Raw genomic sequence first — 27,151 nt, 5'->3', positions numbered from 1 at the left:
CCAGAAACTCCAAAATTCTTTATATGTTATCCTGAACTTATAGGGCACCCCCCAAAATTACTTTAAAAAACATTGTTTTCATTTCCCCAACTCTAAGGGGTCTTGTTGACCCTTGGCCTACCTGGCCTTGCATATGGTGGTTTCTTACTCGGCTGTACACATTAACAGTTAGTCTGCACAGTGTTTGGATCTGTTTCTTACACTTACACTTCCTGGCTCACAGAAGAAAAAATACTGTCGATCCAACATTTCTATTGCACCACTTTTCCCGAAGGATTTCCACATGCATTCCCCGCTGGGTGAGATGCAACTGCTGTTTAATAGCACATAGCAACACTATGCAAGAGCCTAAGACAGGATGCGAGAGAGGCAATATTGTATGCAGCTGAAAGGACAAGGGAAGCCAATGTCAACAGATGCAATTACCAGATGTGAACTTTGGCCAAGGAGGTCAGGGCAAACTCCCCTTTAAGAAGTGCCACGGGACCTTTAATGCCCCAGAGTCATTGCAACTTTGGCATCACATCTTATTCAGAATGGAATATTCTGGAGCCCTGACCCTTTGTGGTTGCATCAATCCAGTTTTGAGTGGGGGTTGTGGGTGACTTAAATGGTTTCACTAGCGGATCTCCCCTTGCTATTCAGAAGGAAGGCTCTCTGGAAAATTCGCTTCTAAATAATAACTTGGCATTATTTGGAGTGATTTAAAGGGATGATAGCTAGAGTGGATCTGGACACAAGCCACAGTTTAACACTCCTTCCCCCATGTGGCTGCCTTTCCCCCTTCCAACACACTGGGAAGAGCACTGTACTCCAGTCCCACACAAACTTGGAATGAGCCAATTGTCCTTATTTTGTTCTCACTGTGCCACTTATTTCCTTTCTAGTACAAGGCAGGTGCACTGGTCCTTGTAGTGTAGGACCATGGAAATGTACTGGGAAGAATGATGCTCTCAAAGGCAGCAGATGCCTTAGCCAACCAGATCCAAAGAGAGAGTAAGGAAGTTCACTCTTAGTAAACTGCATTCTCCCCAGGGCTTCCTCTCTAAGGCCATTCGTGAGGACCTACACAGTGGTGTCCAGAAAGGAACTCTACTGGGGGCAACATAAATTCACCCAAGGATTATCTATGAAATTCTTGAAGGCAAAATAGTAAGGATGTGTAAGCACCTGGTCCTCAAAATGACTCATTACTAAGTATTCTAACTGAATCTATTTTCAATACAGCAGGAAGTGTCGAATACTTACGTATTTGCACATGATGAGAAGGGTTTATTGTCCCCTAGGGAGTCCACACATGTGGGTCAGACAAACTTCCTATTCTCACACCTTTACAAAACCAAAGAAGGAATATGGCCTGCCTGCTTATTCCATTCTGTACTATGAGGTGTTACTTTAAAAATCTGAACAGATCCTTTATTCAAGATAAAACAGGGGAAAAACCAATCACCTGGAATTTATGATCAGTTAATTTTCTCATTCTCCAACCTAAAAATGAATTGCTTGTTCCTTCGCCTGCCAACCTTTTCTCCTCTGTCCCCTTCCTTCCCAACCACTAGTGTTGATGAATGAAGTCCGTTCGTGGTTTGTGGAAGTGTTTATCTAGGAAGGGTGTGATATTTGAATGGGGGGGGGTATACCAAGGCTCCAAGTTGGCCTCAAAAACAATAAATCACCAATAATAATATATCTTGCGCTTTCCCACTGTTCACTCCTCAGCCGGTGCCCATGCATAGTGTAAGTCTTTCTGTTTTCTCGTATAGGTATATATGAATGCCTTGCCTCTTAATTAGTTGTGGACCCTCAAAGAGTAGAGGCTGAGTTCTAATACTGTCCCCAAGGGACCTGGCTGCAAGGGAATGATACTGTTCAGATTAAAAAAGAAAAATCTGTTGTTAGACTTTTCTCTCAGGCTGCTAACTCAGGTTTATAACTGCCCAAGCTATACTTCCCCTGAGTCCCCCAACTCTCACAATTCTCTCCAGGTACCTTCACTAATCACCAAAGGCGTCATATGGTTTCACACCTCTATGTTTTGCCCATGCTGTTCTCTTAGCCTTGAGTAACCTCCTCAGTTAAAATTCTATTTATCTTCCAAGAATCATCTCATGTATCATTTCCTTCATAAATTCTTCCCCAATTCCTGTAACTGAGTCTAATAGTTTCATCTGTGCTCCTGCAACACTTTGTTTTGACCTATCATAGAAGCCCAATTATTGTAATTATTTGTGCCTGTGTCTGTCTCCTCTATGAGACCAATGGCTTTTTGAGGGTGGAACTGTGTCGGATTCATTTTTGTGCCTCTACAGATTCCAGGGCCTAGCCAAGTGCCTGGTACTCAGTAGCTAAATAAACAATAAGCATTTAGAAATCAAATGTGTTGATTTATTGAACTGTCTGTATGTCTTCTAGCTGTTAATCAAGGAGCCTGGTATAGACCACAAACTCAATACAGAACACAGAACATCTGTGTTGGAATAACTCCCCAAATTTTTAAATGTCAAATTTTTGGAAATTTGTTTAAATTCTTTTGCTTGCACGAAACCTTTGTAGGCCTGGCAGTTCATAGGAAAAAAAAAATCACCGACTTATACCTCCAAGCGTTTAGCCACAGAACATTTTGCAGACCGTTAAGAATGAGGGCTTCTGTTTAGGCAGTACTGGTTAATTTCTAACACAGAAAGTTATTTCTGGTATAGTGCATACATTATTTTTCGCTTTTCTCAACACTGTCACGCCCTGAACAAACACTCCTTTTTGGAGAGCCTGCCTTTCTGAGGGTCCCAAATAACAGGAACCTCTACAGGAGTGCAATCTAATGGTGCCCCTCCCCCTTCAGCCTATCAGAAGCTGGGTTGGGGGTCTTCCTGCAGGATGTTCTTGCTGTGGCCACCAGAAGCTCCAAATAAATGACCTCAAGTCCTTCTCTAGAAAAAAATTAGGGGAAAGTGCCTTGGAACATGCTCCACTGATACTAACTAAACATGTTTGCCAATATGTCCAGCATCAGGCCCAATAAGTCAATGGGATGTTAGGTGTCGATTTGTGGTGGGGTTTTTTCCCCCTTTCTGAATTCTAGACATCTTGGAACCTACGCCATTGATATTCCAACATGCAAGTTATTAATGACTAACACAGACAGAATTACCTGCTGCTACATTCCAGGTATGTTTATGTATTTCCCTGTCTAACCTGCTTCCTCCCTCCAGCTGTCTCAGTGTGGGGGAAATGGGGATGTTTCCCCCTCCCCTGCATCTTCTCCAACAACTGTGATGTCAAATGCAATTATTTGCCAAGGAATCTGCTGTACGCATGGATGAAAGGGACACATGCAAATCCTCAACAAGAAAGGGAAATACCAGCTATGGGGAAATATGTCCCGAAAGCATGCCCCTCTGGCCGACTCTGCTCAAGGCCCCCTGCGCACATATTAACAAGCTGAACACAATATGACTTTAGGAATGCAAAGAAAAAACTGTTTAACAGTTGAAAAATCTCCTCCTCAATCTGAGGTCAACCCAGCTAATAAAAAAACTTCAGAAACTTCTGAAAAACCATGAATAAGCCCCAGATGTTCCCGTTCTCAGCTGAACTTTCCACCAAGTTATTTCATACCCTCTGTTTTTCACGAGTAAAACTGTTGCAACCTCTTGTGCTTTCCTATCTCTTTCCAAAGAAAACTGCCTCCAGTCAAATTCCTTCTCCCACCCACAGTAACTAATTGTCCATACTGTTATTCATCTCCTTTTCTGAAGAAGAATTAAATTGGCAAGACCCCTTAGTGCAAGGGTGGGAACCTTTATTCTATCAAGGGCAACTGACCCACAGAGGGAAAAAAAATCAATGGGGGCCACACACAAGTAAGAAACCACTGGATTTAGTTTAGTTTTTGTGGAATAAATATAAAATATTCACCTCATCTCCTTTAAAAAAAAAAAAAAAAAGAACAGAGGGGGAAAAAAAACTCCATTCAAAAGATATAATGAATAGTTAAAAAATACTCCAGGTCTATGCTATAGCAAGTTTGGGCAATGAGGTGGTAAAACAAACAAACAAACAAACAAACAAACGGTGTGGAGAGAGAGAAAAGAGAGATAAGAGAAAAAATGGGAAAAGAAGAAAAAAAGAAAGGTAAGGAAAAGAAAGAAAGAGGCCAGGGGATTGTGAAAGGGAGGACAAAAACAGATCCTGAGAGAAAGGAAAAGAGGGAGAAAACAGAGAGAAAGGCTTGGCAAGCTCCCTAGTTAACGTGTTAGTTACAGTAAACAGCTTGTCCCACCCCTGGTGCTCCCCGTACTATGGGCATTAGAGTAAGTTCTCACTGCCCTTTGAAATCCTTATTAGCTTTCTAGCAGTTTAGGCAAAGTCCTTTCTGTGCTGAGAAACAGCTGGTCTGCTTTGATTTTCAAACTTCAAAGCTATTTTTGAAATAAAGGTTATTTTCTCAAGAAAGTCTGAAGGTTTTACATGTGTGTAAAGGAATGACTCTCTGACGTTGCAAAGCTGTCAGATGGCCTTATCTTTGGTCTCTGAGAGATTAGGGCTGTCTTATTTCATAGAGTCTGAATGTTATATTTGGAATCAGCATTTATTTCATTGATTTGAAAGTTTTTTTCTTCCCCCAAATCAAACTTAGTTTGGGGTTTAGCTGAATCCTGGTGTAGTAGACAATATAAAGTGGAGACCACATACACATCTTGAAGTTAAGACAAAACATACCAGCATTCACAACTCTTTAATCACTACTCTTCTCCCACTGACAGCTGAACTTCTGAATGACTGCACCTAGCAACCCACTAAGAGAGAAGTTGCTTTGAAGCTGCAGTACTGATTTTGGAGCTACTATGTATGTGCTCCTGTACCTTATTCCCAGAATATTTGGGATTACCTTCTGCTGATGGTGTATTAAAGAAGACAAAATGCAACAACAGGAAAATGTCCAGAGAAGGGGAAATAAGATAATGAAAGGTGGAGAACAAGGCAATGCCATATGACGACAGACTAAAATCACTGGCTTTTTGAGTCTGAAAAGATGAAGGCTAATGGGGAAAATGAGGGAAATACATACAGTTGTGATGGGTAGGTTAACTATAATCTTACGTCTTAGAGCACTGCTTTTTCTGATTTAAAGATGATTTTTAAAAAGTATTTGGGCAGAGTACACAGAGGTAAAAAAGAAAATGAAAACTACCCCGATATTGCTAATGTTCTGGTATGTATTGTTACCGACTTTTTCCCCATAAATACATTTATACATGTGCTAATTTTTGTTAAAATTGGACTGTACTTTACTACTGTCTCATCACCTGCTTTTTTACTTCACAATATGTCGTGGATATCTTTCTATCCATAACAATGTTTTAAAAATATTTTTAATGGCTACAGATTACTCCATCATATAGAAATGACACAGTTCACATAATGAATCTCCTGCTGATAGATATCTGGGTTGCTTTTAATTTTTTTTCTATGCAGGCACCACCACTGAAATATCCCATACACACATCTTTGTGGAGCGTCACACCCTTGCCTTGGAAGAAATTGCTAGAGATAGAGCTGCTAGTTCTAGGCTACTTCCGATGACCTGCTACATGATGAGACTGTCGTAATGGTTCTTCTTCCCTCCAAAGAGTAGAAGAAAGATCACAGAACTTAGAGTAAAGACAACCTTTTAGTCACTTGAAATCTGAGTGTCATTTTCTTCATCTGTAAAAGAGAATATTAATGATGGCTAGCTCACAGAGTATTAGTGAGAAATAAATGTGGTAATATAAATTAAAGGGCCTCATAAACTTTAAAACACTTTAAATGCAGAGATTCTTAGTTTCTTAACATCTTTATATTAAGAACCTGGAGGCACTTTTAGTGAGCACACCCTCCTAGATGTCCCCCACACTGAGAGGGCTCCAAGAAACCTCTGAGGGCTTGCCATCATCCAGAATAACACTTCTGAGTCTCCAAACCTGAACTGGCTGCCCACAGGGTTGAGGGGAACCCTTCAACCTAGTAGATGTCTGGCTGCCACGTACCACGATGGCATTTGGCGCCGTAAGTTGTGTGCTACATGGCATTCACCTGGTGATTGTTTACCATTCTCTGCTGTACTGGGGAGAAAAGTTTATCATGTTCTCTTCCTCCTCTGGCCCTCTATAAATACACCCAGTTTGCGTGGGCCTGAATTGAACGCTCTGGCAAGAAACCAACTTTCTCAGGAAGAAAGAGATCAGTTGCATTACAACACAACTTGCAAATTCCTTTCCAAACTTCTGGTGTTTTTGCTTTGAAAAAAAAAAAAACCCGCTGCTGTTCATCATCACTAGCCAAAAGCATTTATAGATTACGGATTTTTTTAATCTAGAAGGGAACATATAGTGTGCATGGTGCTTTTTATTAGATGTTTCGAAACACCCAGTAGTACCAGCACTCAGCAAGTGCTCGATAAATGCTGTTTAGTCTTGATTACTGTCTTTTTCCAGGAGCCATTTTTTACTTTCCATTAAAGACAGAATCACTAAGGGCATAGAGAAAAAAAATAGACCTATAAGAAAAATTCTTACATTATGTGGAACATGAGAGTGGGTGGACAGGAAGAAGAGGAGTGAGGAGTTGTGGGGAAAGAGGTACCCCTCCCTCAGGGAAGGTAGCATGGCATAAGTGGGAGTCAAGTCCCATATTTGGGGGACCTATAAAAGGAAGGCAACAAGTAGTGGCAGAGACAGAAGTTATACAAGTGGATCAACAAAAGAAAAATATAAAGCAAAATATAAAGCCACGTTGGAGACTACAGTGCTACAAGAAAACAGAGATGTAAAAAATGAATGCGGGTCCCTAGAGGCCAAGGGCAGTGAGTGTCTCATCGATTTTTCTAGTCCCTGTGCCCATCAGGGGACTGGTGGTGAAGTAAGGCAGGCCTGGACTAGGGTGATGGCATACAGATGGAAAAGGATCTCAGACAAAGAAGGTTCCAAAGAATGATCTGAAAGCACTTGGTGACTGAATGGCTACAGGGAAGAGAGTTGAGGACTAGTGATGTCAGCAGAGAAGTATAACTTCAGTGAGTGGCACATAGTAGGTCCAAAGAAGATGCTGAAAGTAGACAAGGTCGCAGACCCGTTTGTCCTCCCTCACAGAAACTACTTCCTAGGGGAAAGCACGAGAAATCTGTGTAAACAGGATAGGTGGTGATAAAGATTTTGATCACTTTATTCATTTTCATAGGCTGCAAATAAGAAAGTTTCCCAATATCTAGCCACCTATAACTGAGGCATGAATCACCACAGTCTCTAGGATCCAGAAAGATGAGTCCAGAAATAAAAGAGACACATGAATTACTATTTCATCTTAGCTCTTCAAGCCTTAACAAGCTGAGCTTGGAGTTGAAAGGAGACAGCCAGAAAATGAAAGTTCCCGTTACTCAGGCTCTGACAGATAAAAGTAGGTTTTCCATCTTCGCTCAATACTGTATTTTACAGTGACAGAATAGGCACAGTAGAAGGGAGCAGGCCACAGCCTGGGGTCTCTGTCAAAGATCACTGCAGAGCCGCCAAATGGAGGTCAGAAAAGGGAGACAGAACAGTGAGTGCACAGATTTTCCAGGTTCTGCCAAGTTAAGGAACTTCTGAACAAACAGAATGAGGACTCTCGGGGAGGACACGGTACTATTCCACCACGTTTCTCAAGAAAGTGAAGAAAGAGAGCAGATCTCAAATGTTCTCACTATAGAAAAAGAAATGGTAATTATGTGATGGAATGGAGATGTTAGCTAATGCTGTGGTGGTCATCATTTTACAACATATGAATGTATCAAATCAACATGTTGTACATCTTAAACTTCACGATGTTATATGTCAATCATATCTCAATAAAGCTGGAAAAAATAAAATTTTAAAGTGAAGGAAGGACTATTCTGTTTTGTTTTTTTTTTTTACATCTTTACTGGAGTATAATTGCTTTACAATGGTGTGCCAGTTTCTGCTTTATAACAAAGTGAATCAGCTATACGTATACATGTGTCCCCATATCTCTTCCCTCTTGCATCTCCCTCCCACCCTCCCTATGCCACCCCTCTAGGTGATCACAAAGCACCCAGCTGATCTCCCTGTGCTATGGGGCTGCTTCCCACTAGCTGACTATTTGACATTTGGTAGTGCATATATGTCCATGCCACTCTCTCAGGAAGGACTATTCTAGATGACTTTTGGCAGATTTAGAACATTCTGTACATACTTTTACGGTAAAACTGTAGTGTAACATTTAATATTTTCTTTAATGCTGGAAAGAATCCCCCTACTCTCTTTCTTTCTCTCTGTACATGCGTGTACACTTTCTCCCCTATTCACATCTGTCCCGTGTACAAAATACATTCACCCTATCCCAATAGCCCTTAAAGTCTCAACCCATTACAGTATCAATCTAAGTCCCAAGTCTCATTAAATTGTCTTAGCTCAAAAGTCCCAAATCTCATCATCTCAATCAAGTACTAGTGAAATGTCGCAGATGCTCCATTCTGGGTCAAAATTGCCCTCTGTCTGTGTACCTGTGAGACTAGGAAACAAGTTATCTGCTTCCAAAATACAATGCTGGGACAGGCATAGGATAAAAGTTACCGTCTCCCTAAACTGGAGTTAAACAGCCAGTTCAAAAGTTGGAACAGAATCCTTCACTTATTCGTGCAATAAATAGTTATTTGTTGCCTACGATGTGCTAGGCACTGCTCTAGAAGCAGAAGATACAGTGGTGAATGGGGCAGATAAGACCCTACCCTTGTAGAAGTGCTGTAAACAAGCTTTTATGCTGCCTGCCTTCTTCGCATCTGCTCTGACCAGCAAGGGCACAGGAGCGCTCAGGTGGAGAGAAAAAGCGGCATCCAGTGCCTGCCAGCCAGCCCCCGCTGGTGAAAGGTCAGGTCAGCTCATTGTCAGCACGTGCTTGAGTAAACTGAACAAGCAGGGTCCAATACATAAAGTGTATAAAGTTCTTGGAGACCATTCTAGGGAAACAGCACAAACTGTTAAGTAGCTGCCGTAATTAGAAAAACACAGGAGTTGATAACAAATTGGGAAACTATGTTTTAAGGAGGTTGGGGAAGGCAAACAGTCACTGCTCCCCTCGGCTCCCCTCCTGCCCTTTGTGAGGCTGTCACGAAACACGGTCGTCTTTCTAACACATCTAAGCACCCACGGTGGCAGCTGAAGAAAAACCACTATAATCTCTCTCAGTCTTTCTCACAGTTTTGGTAATTTTTGAGACTTGGGTGAATGGATGGCGCTCAACATTCAAGAGCCAAGGAGCCACTTTTCATTGGCATCCTGACTAAAAAAAGTGTGTAACAAATTGATTCAAAAGTAATAGTTAACACATTCATCAGGGACTCTAAATACTCCATTGTGAGAACTTCTACTTAAGGTTCAATGACGTACTAGAATTAAAAAAATGATTTTTCTACTGTGAGACCTGGGTTAGGTACTGGTCGAAATTAATTAATTAATTTCCTGAGACCCGACCCACTGCCCGCTGCGGCCTCCCCATGTCCTGGCTAACAGCCAAAAGATGACTGGCCCGACCTGAGGAACAGCACAGTTCTCATCCCCTGAACTGTTCTGTCCGGAAGTGGAAAGCAAGGTTAATGAATTTTAATAACAAGCTTCGCCTCTTTGCCTCGTAAAACCTATCAAGCTTAACTGGACTCCTTGCTTCCAGTTTCTGATCTCCAAGCCACCCTTCATGCTCCTCATGGAGTTAACATCATAAAACACTGATCTGACCGTGTCAGGCTGGCTCCAATCCCTGCACTGGCTCTCCACTGCTAAAAAAGTTCAGGTTGTCTATACTATTCATGGCCCTCCCAAATTTTGTACCACCACCTTTTCAGTCTCATCTTTCACTGCCTACATCCTCTTCCACTCTGGCTACTGATGTACTTTCATGTCTTTGTGCCACTGTGCATACCACATTCCTCTTGCCAGGAAGATCCTTCCCGCTAACCTCTATCTGTCAAAATTCTCCTCATCTTTCAAAGCCTTAAAGGCTTAAAGGCTACCTATTTTTGAAGTCTTGTCTAATTCCCTTGGTAGAAATTAATCCTTCCCTTCTCTGGGTGAGCAGAGCACTTGGTTTATACTTCTCTTGTGACACTTACACTACGCCTTGGATTATAGTTACGTAGGTATGTTTTCATCACCCTCCTTGAAAGCAAGAATTGTGCTTAAGTTAACCCTGTATCCTCGTCCCCAGCCCCTACCCCCAGTACAAAGAGCTGCTCGATACTGTGCAAATGAATTCAAACGATAATGATATATGTATATGTGGTAAGTCTGTATAAGGAGGAGGGGTTCTCTCTGTCTTTATCAATAGAGCCCACCAAACTCAGCACTACACATAAGGTAAGCATTCAGTAAATAAGTGCTAAATGAACAGGGAGGAAATATATATGTATATAAAATATACATATTATATAGATTATATATATATATAAATTTTATTTTACTTTATTTTTTTCCTGATGAGTTTCATTTTGAAAAGAGGTCACAGAAGTAGTCATGGTTTAACTGATTTCCAAGAACAAAGGCTATTCAACCAAGTAGAAGCTCAGAGCCAAGCTCCATCTCAGCATCTTATCATGAAACCTGTAGCTTTAACGATAATTTGTACTGTGGGTTATCAGATTGCAATTATTGATCAAGCAGTTTGCCACACAATAGCTCAGGGAATGGTATTCTGTAAAAAAGACACCAGCAATAAGAAAACTGCTCCCCACAGGGATACCCTTATCCTACGCTTGGGTCTGGCAGACAAAGGCAGCAGCACCACTGGACTCTGGTCTGGAGATCCTTTGGCTCTCAACTGCCTTCAAGCATCCATATGCAGCTATAACGAACTGCCTCTAGCCTGGCTTAATCTTTTGTATTAGCTCATTAATGAGTCTGGATTCCTTCCCCATTTTCCATGGTATCCCAGGCAGGGACAAAGGCTCAGGCAGCAGGGGACAGCTTTCCTTTTGCCTGACAACAAGTGGTGGCCGGTCCCAGCCTGTAGCTAACAAATTCCATAGTTCTTTGATGGTAGGGCCCGTGGAAGGGGTCTTGTCTGCCTTAGGCTCTGCAATGCAAAATTGAGCTTTGGGAATTTGGGCCTAGGCAGTGTTCCTGGCATTTGTGACATCACCCCGACAGCTGAAAGTGATGGTGTCTCAAGAAAGCTAGTAGCCCCAAGCCCTGTGAATTCTTTCTGCTCTGTCGGCATGTGAAATACACACACTCACGAGCATATTATAATGCCGCTCAAAATCATTCTAAATACCTCCTGCGAGACATCTGCCAATAAGGATATCAGGTCAGCCGGGTTTTAAATATAGGAACCTCTCACCATCTTCAACCAGAGAGCAAGATGCAAAAGGAATGCAGATGAACTTGCCCTGAACTTTATAGCTCTGAAGTCTCTTCACTTGATACCATCCTTCCATGAAAGGTCCTGGTGGGGCTGAAGATTAAAATGGGACTTCAGGATCATGATCTGTAAGATCTCTAAGCTGTATTCTAAGGATAGCCTGCCTATTTATAGATGCTCCACTTCAGGGCAGAGTTCAATCTTGGGAAAAGCTGAGGAACTTAAACACACACTCCTTCATATATATATGTATATATATGTACATATGAACATATATAGGTATGTATATATGTATATATACTTTTAAAAATTTATCATCTTCATTTTCCATTCAGTTACTTTGAGCCAAACCAAACTTTAAATAGTTTAAAAATCTGTCGAAGATTGGCTAGATATATTTTTCCAAGAACCTTTACGGTTTAGATAATTATGTGCAAAATTCTAAAATCATTTAAACAATAACCCAAACTAGAAAAGTTGTAGTCTCTACATTCCAGAAAGTGATAAGTTGAGGCAAAGTGAATCAAGCCACTTAAAAGGTTACTTCTGACTTTCCTTTATGTTAACTCTTCATACTATCATAATATAAAGAAGAAGAATAGCTTTAATTTATCGTGTTACTACATGCATCATCTCTAACACGTCTACTAACCCTTCAGGATAGATTGTAGTATACCCATTTCACAGATTAGGAGACTTGAGTACAGGGAGGTTAGATAATTCGGCCATTAGCTAGGCAACTACAAAGTGACATATCTGGGCCTTAAACATAGATCTATGTTTGGTTCTAAAGCCTTTGTACTTTCCCCCAAACTAGATTACACAGTGTTATGGCTCTCAAATTTCTCATTATGACTCTAAATCACATACCAATAAGACTTTACAACCGAAACAGGTAGTACTAGTTTATTAAAAACTCATGTGGAATAGTGAACTTTACAATCCCAAATATTTCTCTAGCTACTTACTTGCATGCCCCTCCCTCCATTCCCCCCACCAATAACGGCCCCACCATCAAAAGAGCGGCTAAGTCATGTTTGTGAATCTACGTGTAATACTTCCCATTTCTCCCTGTAACATTTCACTTTGCTACTTTTCTCTGCCATTCCATCCTACTGAGACATTTTTTAGATCCTGATTGTGTTATCTACGTATTAGCTAACCCCATCTAGCTTCATGCCATCACTAAATACTAGAAGTATGCCTTCTCTGTCTGCAGTGAAGTCACTGGTAAAAACTTTAGGCAGTAAAGGTCAAAGCAAACAACTAAAAGCCTCTCTCCAGGCTGACACTGATACGTTAAGAAAACACTCTTTAGGAATGATGGTTAATCAGCTACACATTTACCCAACTATATGATTACTTAGCCAACATTTTGTGTCACTTGTTTAAAAACGATCATAGGAATTTCTATCAAACACTTTGCCGAAATCTCGATATACCACGTCTGCAGCACATGCACACACACATAAGCGGAAGTGGCCTGATTTGTTCGGAGTGAGCCCACGGTGGCTTCGGAACGCTCATGCTCTCCAAGACTCTAGTCTAGAATTCTGGGAACATGTGATACCAGGCTCCCTGACTTGTGGTTTCCACAGTCCAATTTCCACTTCGTATTAAAGGTGAGGGTAAAAATCTGTGCCTGTCTCCAGTCTTTTGGCTCTTCTTCTACTTGTTATGATGACTCAAAATTTGCTAATAGTGATACCATGATAATAACCAGAAGGCTCTTCAGTGCCCTGGGATATAACTGATCTGAACTTGGGCCTCATTATCTATGACATACCACAGTGGTAATTCTCTTAGCTTTTTCGGTTTTGTCAACTGCTTACCCATGGTACAGAACAGATATTACCTTGAAAACTGATGAACTAGCAAAATATGGACTGTGAAGAAAATAATATCTAGATCAACTAATTACACAAGTAAGATCATACTTTAACTATGTTAGGAAAGTATCCAATAAAATGAAGTACATATGAATAATAATGCAATTTTCACCTTGGACATTAATTACAACTCTGCTGGAAATATTCCACTTAGTAGCTGCTATGCAAAATCACTGTGGTTGCTATCTAAAGAAAGCATCTAGTTAGGGATACAGAATCGACCCCATTATTATTATTTCACATTCACTAAGTACTAACACTGAGTCTACATGGAACATGGAAACACCCCTGGTCGTACGGCAAATAAGTTTACAGTTGAAGGTTAGGTCTCAAATAACCATGGGCATAAAGGAGTAAGGCCAAACCTTTGGTTGAGCCAGTCAACATGGGGCTGCCATCCAGGGGCAAAAGTATCTGCTCTCTGTAGAGAAGCTAGCTCTATTCCCATTGAACTTTGGCAAAATCCTAATGACATGGGCAAGGAAAACTCAGCTGTGTTGGTCTTCAGCTTCAAAGAAGATGCTTTTGGCTCACTAGTACAAGAGTAATGGTGGGCTTCCCTGGTGGCGCAGTGGTTGAGAGTCCGCCTGCCGATGCAGGGGACACGGGTTTGTGCCCCGGTCCGGGAAGATCCCACATGCCGTGGAGCGGCTGGGCCCGTGAGCCATGGCCGCTGAGCCTGCGCGTCCGGAGCCTGTGCTCCGCAACGGGAGAGGCCACAACAGTGAGAGGCCCGTGTACAGAAAAAAAAAAAAAAAGAATAATGGGCCTTCCGATAGGAACATCACTTCCAATAGGAATAATGTCACCACCAAGCCGTTCACACTTTCCATGTTGTCTCCATTTGAACTAACAATTCATCCGGAGGCGCCTAATGGGGGCTGGAAGGCATTCTGTGACTGCCTTGTGCATTGCACGTACTTAGTACTTCACTGAGTGAGTGCTCAAACGAAGAGATGGCTCATATGGGACTAAACCTTTAACATTAGCTTCGAGGGCTCCCTGACACGTTTTATCGTTTTAGCAGTTGAAACCCTTTGCTTAAGTGAAATCTTACTTAGAAGACCCATATGTAAAGCAGATTTTAGACATGCTCTGGTTAAAACAGGAACGGGGGACTCAGAATAACCCCCGCAGCATCTCTCCCACGTCTCTACTCCCCGTGGAATATGATCTGAATACACTGCCTAAACAACTGAGTTAACTGGCACAGAAACCCACTGACTAATACGGTGCTAATTTTGCCATCTGGAAGGAGGGAGAAGGCACTGGATAAATTATTACAGGGTGCCCAGGAAGGTGGAGGAGTTGAGATTCAGAGCATGAGAGTGAAAGGATGACTAATCCTGAATGTGGACAGGAGCCCAAGTCAGACTCTATGAGTGGGTATAAGACCAGGAGCAACAGCTCCTGCTGAATCTGCTTGGTTTTGGTCCAGTGATCCCAGCAGAGAGCCCACCCCCACTCCCAACCCACATGCAACAACTGCTCACTGGGCTGAATGAGGCAGGAGGCGCTGATGTGTACTTGTTACGACCAAACACTAGTTAATAGATATGATAAGAGATAAAAACTTGGCAAATTCATGCCTCGTGCTATATCACTTTCTGTTCCAAAGATGAACGGCTTAAGTAGGGGCTTCTGCTATGATTGGGAGTACTGTATTAGAAAACGTGCTTGCCTGTCTGCAAGCATGTTTTGCATTATACGAGAGCCTTTGGAAGCAGAGCAAAGTCACTATACAATATTGATCTGTTCATTTTCCAGTCCTAGCTTTGTCATTTACTAGCAGCATGACTTTGGACAAGTCATTCCACTCTCTTGGCTTTCATTTCCTCATCTATAAAATCAGAGGGTTGGACCCTATGACCTAAAGGCCCCTGCAAACTATAATCCTGCACTTATGTAACACTGCCCTTTAGCACAGAAACTGGTTAATACTGAATATGAAAAGTACCTTAAATTAAAGTTTAGAAATAAACTGAGGGCAGCACAGGTTGCATTCTTTGAATGAACTGATCAATAAAATACTGTATATGAGGGTCTATTCTGTATATGCCACTATGTTGGGTGCCACAGAAGACAAAGAGTTGTATGCATGATCCCAGACTTAAGGAGCTGACAGTCCAGAGGCAGGATATATATATATATATATATATATATAAATATATCTCAGTAAAAGTTGTCTCTGAGTTTCCAAATAGTATTTGAACATACATATACCAATATACTGCTTATAATCCAGGTTTATGGGGGTAGAGAGCAATCATTTGTAACTGCTTATGTTTGCTGTGTTGCATTTGGTCAGTAGGTAGATGTAAATAGAATATGAGACCCTATGGATTTCATAGATATTTTGGAAATACATTTCTAACTTTGTAAACCTAGTAGTCTTCATGATTTGATAGAATTTCCTTTTCATATGTAAAACCTGTCTTCCCATAGCTAACACTTCTAATACTTCCTACTAAAAAAAAAAAGTTTACGGGACTTCCCTCGTGGCACAGTGGTTAAGAATCCGCCCACCAATGCAGGGGACACGGGTTCGAGCCCTGTTCCAGGAAGATCCCACATGCCGCAGAGCAACTAAGCACGTGCGCCACAACTACTGAGCCTGCGCTCTAGAGCCCGTGAGCCACAACTACTGAGCCCGCGTGCCACAACTACTGAAGCCCGCACACCTAGAGCCCGTGCTCCGCAACAAGAGAAGCTGCTGCAATGAGAAGCCCGCACAGCACAACGAAGAGTAGCCCCCACTCGACGCAGCTAAAGAAAGATGGCACCGCAATGAAGACCCAATAAATAAATTAATTAATTTAAAAAAAAGTTTATGAAAGAGTACAATACTGCAATGAAAAAGGATCATGTATTTTCCTTCACTGCTAAGTCAAGATCACCACAACACTGCTATCAACAACGTTTTGGCCTGCCACTCTTGACTCATCTTCCATTTTTGAATACTTTAATTTAATGTGCAAGGACTAAAATACATGACCCAATTTAAGTACCTTTAATCCTGTATATTCTAAATAAAGCAAATAGTTCATTTTCAAGAAATTTAATATGAAATACTTGGGAATTCATCTTGGTGCACTATTATTAAACTGTACATAGTAATTAAGATATTAAAAACACATGCTCCCCAAAGCCACCAGACACTGTAATTATTTTTCAGTCTATTAAGCAAAATGACAGAAGATTTTTTTTAATGATAAATGTGCTTTGGAACGCATCAGCTAATTCCCTTTTGCTTCATGAAATCATGTTTAGCTCCACAGAGTGTAGGTCTGGTATTTAAAGACCAATTCACATTGTCCTTTTGTAACTCAGAAGTCATTCATTGGCTCTTGTTAACATGCCATTGTATGGAATATTACTCAGCCATGAAGAGAAATGAAATTGAGTTATTTGTAGTGAGGCGGATGGACCTAGAGACTGTCATACAGAGTGAAGTAAGTCAGAAAGAGAAAAACAAATACCGTATGCTAACATATATATATGGAATCTAAAAAAAAAATGGTTCTGAAGAACCTAGGGGTAAGATGGGAATAAAGACGCAGACATAGAGAATGGACTTGAGGACACGGGGAGGGGGAAGGGTAAACTGGGACGAAGTGAGAGAGTGGCATGGACTTATATATACTACCAAACGTAAAATAGATAGCTAGTGGGAAGCAGCCGCATAGCACAGGGAGATCAGCTCGGTGCCTTGTGATCACCTAGAGGGGTGGGATAGGGAGGGTGGGAGGGAGGGAGACGCAAGCGGGAAGAGATATGGGGATATATATATATGTATAACTGATTCACTTTGTTACAAAGCAGAAACTAACACACGATTGCAAAGCAATTATACTCCAATAAAGATGTTAAAGAAAAAAACCAAACATGCCATTGTAGATACTCTGTCTTTCACACACACACACACACACACACATTGTGGCTCCATATGGAAATGGCATTTACTAGAGTTCTGCCACACTATTTGTATGTGAAGAAGTGTGACAGACACTGGCACATATTTTCATTTGGAAAGGCCTTTTTTAAAATTTGACTCTCAAAAGGTTTCTCCTTTTGTTTAGAAATGTTAGATCAGTGTTAGCTTTTCTAGCAACCACTGGAGTAGGCTAGCATTTTATGACCCTCACTGGTTTTACTGTGAGAAGACTATGGAAAAAGTTACTCAAAGCATTTTCGATCATGCCTGAGATTCATTTAGAGATTTTAAAAAATTACATACTAAGGTATGTCCTGGGTACTTTTCTGACATGTAACAACTTTATTAATTAACTGATCAAAAGTATAACTTTTGGGACTTCCCTGGTGGTGCAGTGGTTAAGACTCCGCCTGCCAATGCAGGGGACACGGCTTCAAGCCCTGGTCTGGGAAGATCCCACATGCTGCAGAGCAACTAAGCCCATGCGCCACAACTACTGAGCCTACACACCTAGAGCCCGTGCTCCACAACAAGAGAAGCCACCGCAATGAGAAGCCCAAGCACCGCAATGAAAATAGTCCGTGCTCGCCGCAACTAGAGAAAGCCCGCGTGCAGCAATGAAGACCCGACGCAGCCATAAATAAATAAATAAAGTTATAAAACAAAATGTGTAACTTTCTGTTTCAAAAGTCAGTGTCTTTTCATGACACCAGAGTAATCTGTCAGGCATCTTAAAACATACTTTTCAGGTATTGGTGAAGGGGGATGGAAGTGGAGACATTCCACTGTCTGCTGTACATTTAACATTTTCTTCGACCATTTAAAATCATTTTATGAATTCGAGATAGCTAATCAAAAGTCTGTCTGCTGTCTATAACTCAAAGTGCCTCAGTTTCCACACCATATTCTGTGGCGGTCAGTTTTCTAAGACTCTTCCCAACTGAGACTTGGTAAACAACGTGCTTACTCTTTCTTTGCTGCTGATTTTAGAGCTTCAGACCATAGACATTACTATATTAGGGACTTGGAAATCATTAGACAAATTAAGGACTTTCTGCTCTTTGTACTTCTACGCATCTTTTATATATGGATCATACTAACCATAGCAAGGTGTGCCATGGCTTTAAAGATGTCGAAGGGAAGAGCACAGAGAGTGAAAGCCAGTATCCTGGATTCTAGGTCTAGTTCTACCACTTACTATATGAAGATCACTTAGACTTCCAGTGCCCACAGTTTCTTCATCTGGTAAATCTAGGTAATAATGTCTGCTTCTGAGAGTCACTGTGGAGATCAATTTACGTAATGTACATGAAAGAGCTTTACAAACAGAACTGTGCTATGCAAATTTATGGCAGAATTATTCTCATTCATATGGAGTCACACGGCTAACAAGATGTGAAGGCAGGTCACCTATCTGATTCTGGAGGAAGGTGAGGAATGCAAAAGTGTTTGTTTAATGTTTTCATAGCCTAATGAGAACAAGGCAGTAGAACAGAAGAATTGCATGGGGGGGAAGGGCAAGTTTAAGTTCCATCTGCCCAGGCTGGAAGACTGGTGGGAAGGCAAGAATCTCTGAAAAGATGAGAGGTTACGAAGTAGAAAGGGGTGACCTGGGAACAGGGTGTTTTAAAAAGAGTGGCAGGGCAGAGAATAAAGTCACAAGACTTGTTCACAAGAGGGTGCTGGGTTAAAGCCTGACCTTGAGCCACAAATCACGGAATCACACGGCTGGAAGGAATCTTAAGAGGCTACCTCGTCCACACCCCCACCATTCAGTTGGGTATTTCAACCATCCCAAACAGATGAGACTTTATCCAACTTTGAATGAAAAGCTCTGACACTAAATGAGCAGGTATTGACTGCTGTGGCTTCAACTGTTTACAACAGGCAGGGAAACAATTTCTGGAATTTCATTTGAACCTGAACTGAAACGGGAAAAACAATAAACAAGCTAGATTTTCCTTGGGAACAATAACTTCTGTAGCAGTTTAGGTACTGCTAAATTAACACTAACCACATAGCTACTCTTAGAGAAAATGTTACCAACAGAACTGGGTTAGAGGACAAACGGCCCACAGTGTCATGTGGGAAAGAATGTATTGTGATCATTCCTGGTATTTGTGGGTCCTTCTCTCCATGCAGGAGCCCTGGAGCAGGATACTAAGAAAAACAAAATTTGGTTTTTTTAAAGCAATATGGCCCAGCAAATTCCAGGACTGACACTGAAGACTTAAAAGAGTTCAATTCCTCTCCTAACACTAGACAATAAATCCTCACACAAATTAGAAACTGAAAAGGAAATAAAAAGGGTCCTCATTTCCAATCGTGGGAATGTTACACAAGAACTCTGGCTTGGAAGGAGGAAAGGAGGAAAGGAGGACATTCCACACCTGCAGGCCTTCCCAGGAAAGGGGCCCAGGCCTGACCCTGAACCCATCCCCTCAAGGTTACACCGTGAGACTGTCAATATGGAAATAATGTTACATTATTCCCTTAGTGAATATATTATTTCCAGTGCTATCAACAGTAACCATAACCTGAAAGGAGGCAGCTGAGAATTTCCATGGAAGAAAGTGAAGAGTTATTTTGGGATGTGCTCATAAACGGCCTAGCTACAGTCCATCTGGATGGACACACATGGGCATAGACAGAAGTATCTCCGCATTTATAGTTGTGTACGTTGGAGCATCCTACTGTAGTTTAATAGATGCAGCACCAAGTGAGTGGCTTAGGAAAATAACATTACACTCCTGGATTCAGCACTCACTTACATGTGAACCGGGGCAAGTTAACTTGATTTTACCTCCTCATCACTAAAACTTTAGGTCAATTTAGCCAGGCATTCAGTGAATCCAGATGTTTGGCAGTGTACAGGAAACAACATCTGGATGATTAATTGAATTTTCAACTGAACTTACCGGATGTTTTGGCAGCATGTCTGCACAGCCTTTAATGGCTTTCTGCCTCAGTTTCCCTAGCTATAAAAAAGGGACAGGGCTTCCCTGGTGGCGCAGTGGTTGAGAGTCCGCCTGCAGATGCAGGGGACACAGGTTCGTGCCCCGGTCCAGGAAGATCCCACATGCCGCGGAGCGGCTGGGCCCGTGAGCCATGGCCGCTGGGCCTGCGCGTCCGGAACCTGTGCTCCGCAACGGGAGAGGCCACAGCAGTGAGAGGCCCGCGTACCGCAAAAAAAAAAAAAAAAAAGGGACAAACATTATCACTTACCTCACAGGAGGTAGTGAGGATGAAATAATATCCAAGGATAACAATGAGTTCCTGAAAAGCACGGTTCTTTGACAGTACTATACCTTATACAATTCCAGGCTGGATATTTTTTCCAACATGAGCAGTTAGACTTTTAGGACATGAAAGCACTTTGAAATATGGTTCAATGCTATACAAATACAACACATTATCATCAGCATCCTAACCTTCTTTATGACTTCTCTAAAGTACCTCACTTTCAGATTGAGTCATGGCCAAAATATGAACTCTACTGAGGGTCTGAAAGAAGACATGTTTTGGCCATGTAAAGCAACACAGATGAGAAAAAAAAAATCAGTGTGGGTGTTTGGAGCCCAACCAATTTAACAGCTCAATTGAAACAGGTAAAACTGGTCTATCAATGAGAATTAATTGGTTGCTCAATGGTATTTGTAAGGGAACCAAAAATGTTCACACATACATCCATGGCAAACGTAATTATAATGGTGACCTTTCCGACACTGACAATATACACTTCCCTACATATGAAGTGGCTTCAGCTTTTGTGGCTGGAAGTTAGTGTAAATAGAAAGAAGGAAACAATATGGGAGAGAAAAGAGATGCATCAAAGGGATCTTTTTGATCCACCCAAAATTTGGGTGGCAGAATTAGACCGGCAAAAAGTATTGGAATACTGCTCCCTTTCAAACTCACTCAAGTCCTGCCTATAGAGAAAATCCTGAATGGACTGATCATCTTAACTGTGTCACGCACATGCAATTATATATTTGTGTATATATGTAAAAGTGTATAATTATATATAAACTTTATATAATGGGATAATATAAATAGATATAGATACATAGATATAATTTCTCATCCTCATAATGACCTTGTAAGGGACGGTTTTGACAACTCTAAGTACTATAGATGAGAAAACTAAAGCTCAGAGAGGTTGAATGATTTGCCCAAGGTTATATATCTAGTAAGATACACAGGTGAATTCAGATCCATCTGGATCCAAAGACCATCTTCTTTTCATGATATTACATGGTCTCCCACAGCATTAATATCAAACATCCAAAGTCTTTACTAAAGGGGCTTGCTATAAATATTTTTAGAGACTATTGGATCATATGGTCTGATGCAGCTTTCCCTTTTTTCACGGTGGGCATCCAGTCACAGGTCTTTCTCTGATATTTCTTATGAAATCCTTCTTACACTAGCCTAGTCCACCTTAGGCCTAAGCAAACCACCCAAAACTGACGAGCAGCGTCACTGTCTGGCTCTTCATTATAGGCTGCCTTTTATTTGTATTTAAGCACTTTCCATGCTTGTGCGTCTCCTCCAAGGAAGCTGTGAAAACAGGTTAGACTTCTTTTGAACCCTCAAACTCCCTGGTACCTGGCTGAGCACACAGTAGGTGTTCCTTAACGTCTGTTGACCAAAGAGATCTGTTGACAATATTCTTCATTTAGAATTAGGGGCACAGTAATGGACCCTGAGATTTTAGCCTCACCAGTGCTTGGGTCTAGCCAGTGGAGTGGAGCCACACAGGCACATCTGGTTTGAGATAATTTGGAGATAATTCAGAGGAGCAATACTGCCGTTGTCCCCAGGTAAAGCACACCAGTTCAGCAGTGAGCGGTTTACACTGTGCTCTGAACTCTTCAGAGGTGTGTTTTGAAATAATCATACTATATCTACCCAGGCTCTATAGAACTTAGTGAGGTTGTGAGTTCACCAAAAGAAGGATCTGTTACGCAAATACTGCCACCATCCTGTGCTCAGCAGCAGTAACAACTGTTTATTACTCCAAAGGGTAGTGAATACTTTTACATGCCATTTGCAGTGAAATACACCACTATTAGAAAGCCCTTCCAAACACTTTCTAAAAACCGCAAAAATTTCACTGCTAAACTTCATATTAAAAAATGAAATCATGCCAGCGTTGTCACACAGAAACCTCTGTCCTTGCATGAGGATCTTAGTTTCATTAAGTTCTTCCTAGGCTACAAATAGAAGTCAGTGGTGCCAGCGCCTTCCCACCCATGGACCACGGGGTAGGAGCACTGTCACTCTGGTATCTGGTGGCATTTTTGATGGCATTTAAAAAATTGTGGCCACAAAGCAATCACAAGCAGATGGTACAACTAACTTCTATTTGTGTCTTAGTTACTAAACTCCTTCTAAGAGGAAAAACTGTGTACAGGTTAAGGGAATCTGTGGGTGTCTCGGTGCATGGCAGTGAGTCAGAAGTTGGCAAGGGTGCAGTGAAGCTGGTCCTCTCGTATCTTGCTGGTGGCAGTGAAAGCTGATACATCCCCATTGGAGAGTGGTTTGGAAACATGCATTAAAATGCTCATATCCTTTAACCCAATAACCCCAGTATTTTAAGAAAATGATCTAAGATCAGGAGATAGCGCTATGCAGGAGAGGTAGCTTTATTTATAATGGCAAAAATTTGAAGCAATCTGAATGCATAGCAAAAGCAGATTGATTAATTATAATCAATACTTAAAGGAATCTTTTGCGGCCACAGAAAATGATTAATATGAAGATATATGGCAACATGAAAAAGTGTTTCCAATATAGTGTTAATTTTAAGAACTAGAAATCACTTGTATACTTCCAATTATGTAAAAAGTCTGTGTGATTTTATGAACAAATATTAAAAAAGAACGTGTAAAAATGAAAACAAAATAGACTAGTTGGGTTGTGAGAAGTGCTTTTCCTTCTGTTTTATATTACAATGTTTTCTTTATAATTTAAAAGTGGGGTGGAAAACAAGGGTCAGAAGTCCTTTTCTAGCAGAGAGAATCTTTGAAGAAAATGAACAATGGCTGCCTCTCCAAAAGCCCGAGAATACAGTTTGAACACTGGACATCATCCATCCACCACTTTTTTGCCATTTCCATTTTTTGTTGGATACACACATACCTGGTTAATGTGCTTCAGTTTGTCAATAATTTGACTGACCACTGGCTCAGGGCCCTTCATTTTCAGCTCATGGAGGTTGAACTGATTTTTCATTCCATTTCTTGCTGCCTTTTGGCTGTATCTGGGAAACACGAAGGTAAAGAAAAGGTTTGTCACAAGAGAGTTCCAAGCAAAGTGCAAGTTGACTGTATTTGGCACCAATGGTCAAGCTGACCGCAAGCTCTCTTCAGCCTTCCAACCCATGGGATGACTGCATGGTACAAAGGTAGACCGCTCCAGATAGGGTCTATCTGCAGTAGGGAACAGTCAACAGTCAATAAGCATTCATTCAACATCCTTTTCTTCTAGGTGTTGGAGATACACCAATGAACAAGACGGACAAGGTCTCTGTCCTCATTGTGCCCTCAGTCTAGTGTACAGTCCAGAGAGCATGCAGAGTGAGAAGAGCTATGCTAAGGGAGCTGCTGGGTCTTGGCCAGGGAAGCACACAGGAAGGTCCTTAACTCTGAGTACGCTTTCTACTCATTTGAAGAAGAAAGACTCTTGCGTGTTCTTTACCTCTTCCTTCTTCTCCACTTCTTCCTCCCATCATTTCCTGCAGGTCTGGGAGCTGGGTTGCTTTTCAGGACGCTTTCCTAAGCCATTTGCAGCATAAATTATGCCGGCCAGCTTCTGTCTGTGTTCTCCACAGGAAGACAGAACACCAGCTCAAGGGAAGGTTTTAACTTGCTGCCCCTGGATAAGCCATAGGCTTTCGCTTCAGGATTGAAGTTTCAAGGTATCTATGGACATCCTTACCAATGTGAGAATGGGGATATTAACAATCCTGGGCAATTCTGTCTTTCAGTGTGGGGCTTTGGCAACTTTGACTGGGACAGTAATTCACTACTGAGGTGGCTGCTTCGCTGCCCCCATGGTTCCAGACCTCTATGTAGAGTTACTCCTCATCTTGCAAAACAAAGCAAACAAACGCAAAACAGAACAAGAAACAGATTTCATTTCTTCTTTTATCTTCCATCATGTAGAAAGGCCAGAACACTGTTACCAAAGTGGGAAGAGGTTTTTGATCCCTTTTTTGCTTTTTGCTCATCCTGATAATGGAATATTTTCTTAAAGAAATGGAAAAATTTGCAGGTTTTTTGCCCCTACTTTATACATTTAAAAAAATTTACAATAACGCAGAATTTAAAAAATTACAATAACGCAGTAAATTCATATTTCTTTTACTAATATTTTTAATTACAAAAATAATAGTGCTCATTATAAACAATTCAAATGTATAGAAATAAGCAAAGCACACAGCAAAAGTTCTTGTATCATCCTATCCTTCCATGAGAGAACCATGGTTAACAGTTTGATATGTATTCTTCTAGGGGTTTTCACATGCATATACTAACATGTAGCTTTAACCAAAACTGGAATCATACTAGTCATATTGATTTGCAACTTATCACTTAATATAAATCTTGAATATATTTCCACGTCAGAACATAAGTAACTGCCTTGTTCTTATTCCCCTGTATGGCTAGATCGTAATTTATTTATCCAATCCCTTATTGATAAACAATTGAGATATTTCTAATATTTCGCTAATATAAACAATGCTGCAAAGAACATCCTTGCATACCAATCTTTGTACATTTACATTAATATCTATAAAGGATAAGTTTCTAGAATTTAATCAGTTTGTATTTCTAATCCCAAATTATGACATGCAATGAATCATTAATACTACTGTATTTTTGCACAGCATTTTACAAAGCAGTTTTGTATCACTCAGCTCATCTGAGCTTCTCAACCACAGTGTGAGGTGACAGGGGAGACCTCATTATCTCTTTATTACTGAAAATTTCACAACTTCAGAAGATACTGATCTGACTGTGTTAGATGCTCCCTTCCATAATACAATGCATCTGCCAATATTAAGGACATGATTTGATGCTACCACGCATGATAGCAGAGGAGGTCAGGAAATCAAGGTCTGACTTTTATAACTGAAAGTCATCTTCTGAGAAGAAAAATATTTTGTAGGAACGTTGAAGAGAACATCTGATTGCATTTCTTCTAAAATGGTAGCCTAACACATTCAGCTTACCTAACTTTAAAAGTTAGTGAATACACAGATCACCAACCATCAAATACCAATTGCCTTTGGGGGCTGTATTAAAGCAACATTCTTTGTTTATATATCTGGTGTGAACCAGCTCCCCACTAGCCTCCTTTTTTTTTGTTCATATATAATGCTGTCTGTTTAAATATAATCTCCCTCTTGATGATACTGCCAACTCCATCTCCTTCTTCTTTACATCTACTGATACCTGAAGCAGAGACCCAAGTGACAGGGAAAGACGTAAGGCTCATTATAAATCTTCTGAAATGAACTTCAGGAATGTGTCCCTAGAGACATTTCCCTGGGCTTTGCTCCTATCGAAGCCTGCCGGCCGCTTTTATGCCCACTCCTACAAAACAAACCTCTTCCTGAAGTTTATTATCCTCATCGGAATACTGTAAAGACATCTGCCAACTTAGTGATTGTGCCCTGTACTGCCTCTTCCAAATCATTTATAAATATTAAATCAAATTAGTCCCATAGCTGATCCCTTGTGGCCCTACTGTCTATTTTCTGCCATTCAGAAAAATGCCCCTTTAGCTCTATTTTTTTTGTTTCTTACCTCCAAGCCATGCACTTGGTGCTAAGGAGACAGCACTAAACACTGCTCCCCAGTCCCATCGTGACTCAATTTTTTAAAAACAGCTTTGAGTTTAAAAGCTTGCCAAACTTTCTGAAAGTCGAAATAGCATCCACTGTTCTGCTCTATCCATGTGCTATTTAAAACCTAAAAAGACTTTAGTAAATTAAGCATGGTTTCTGGTTACAGAAGTGTTGGGAAGAGCTGGCCTATGGCTTAGCTCTAAAACTTTATTTTATTTACTCCATGAAGCAGTAACCAAAAGTACTGGTTCGACTGATGTCTACAGCTGCTAAAATTTAGTGGCACTATTCAAAAACTCTGATCTTGCCCTATGCCTTTAGGTGTCTCAATATCTCTCCCCCATCCCCAATATCATGTTCTGTTTCTTACGTCTCTACTCTTTCTCCTTAGCCAGACAAAATGTAGAACAGAATCTTAAAAGCCATGAGTGTTAAAATGGCATACTACGCAGACATTAAAAGAACAAGTAGATCTATATGTGTTGATATAAAACCAAATCCAAGATACATTGTAACAAATACAAGTACTGGTTAAGAACGTACACAGTGTGATTCTATTTGCGGTAAAAATGGGTCTGCATACGCATTACTCTCATACACTTTATATGTGTCCAAATATACACAGAAACTTTTTAGATGGATCCATAAAAGAATGGTAAAAGTGGTTACTTCCAGTGAGTAAGATTTTGGAGGAAGTTTGACTTTTTTCTTTTATGTCCTTCTATGTCTTTTACACTTTAAAATCTTAAAATAATTTAATTTTTAATGAGCGAAATTTTATATAGTAGTTATTTTTAAGGCAAAAGAAAACAAAACAAAACTACCATAGCAAGAACAAAAAACATCCAGAGACTGTCATACAGAGTGAAGTAAGTCAGAAGGAGAAAAACAAATATCGCATATTAACGCATATACGTGGAACCTAGAAAAATGGTACAGATGAACCGGTTTGCAGGGCAGAAATAGAGACACAGATGTAGAGAACAAACATATGGACACCAAGGGGGGGAAGCGGCTGCGGGTGGGTGGGTGGTGTGATGAATTGGGAGATTGGGATTGACATGTATACACTGATGTGTGTAAAAT

General features: G+C 40.8%; 1 protein-coding gene across 2 annotated transcripts in view; it reads right to left on the bottom strand.

Annotated features, from left to right (window-relative positions):
- Positions 1-27,151, bottom strand: part of GPC3 (glypican 3) — a 442,030-nt gene that overhangs the window by 102,900 nt on the left and 311,979 nt on the right. For both annotated transcript variants that reach the window (XM_089904074.1, XM_022554225.3), the window contains one exon: positions 23,353-23,473. In XM_089904074.1, coding sequence (XP_089760200.1) covers positions 23,353-23,473 — 121 coding nt within the window. The remainder of the gene's footprint in view (positions 1-23,352; positions 23,474-27,151) is intronic.

This window comes from Delphinapterus leucas, chromosome X, assembly GCF_059928025.1.
Source record: "Delphinapterus leucas isolate spDelLeu-1000000601 "Yukka" chromosome X, BTC_Dleu_Yukka2, whole genome shotgun sequence".
Classification (NCBI taxonomy): Eukaryota; Metazoa; Chordata; class Mammalia; order Artiodactyla; family Monodontidae; genus Delphinapterus; species Delphinapterus leucas.
This window is presented reverse-complemented; position numbering and strand designations above follow the sequence as displayed.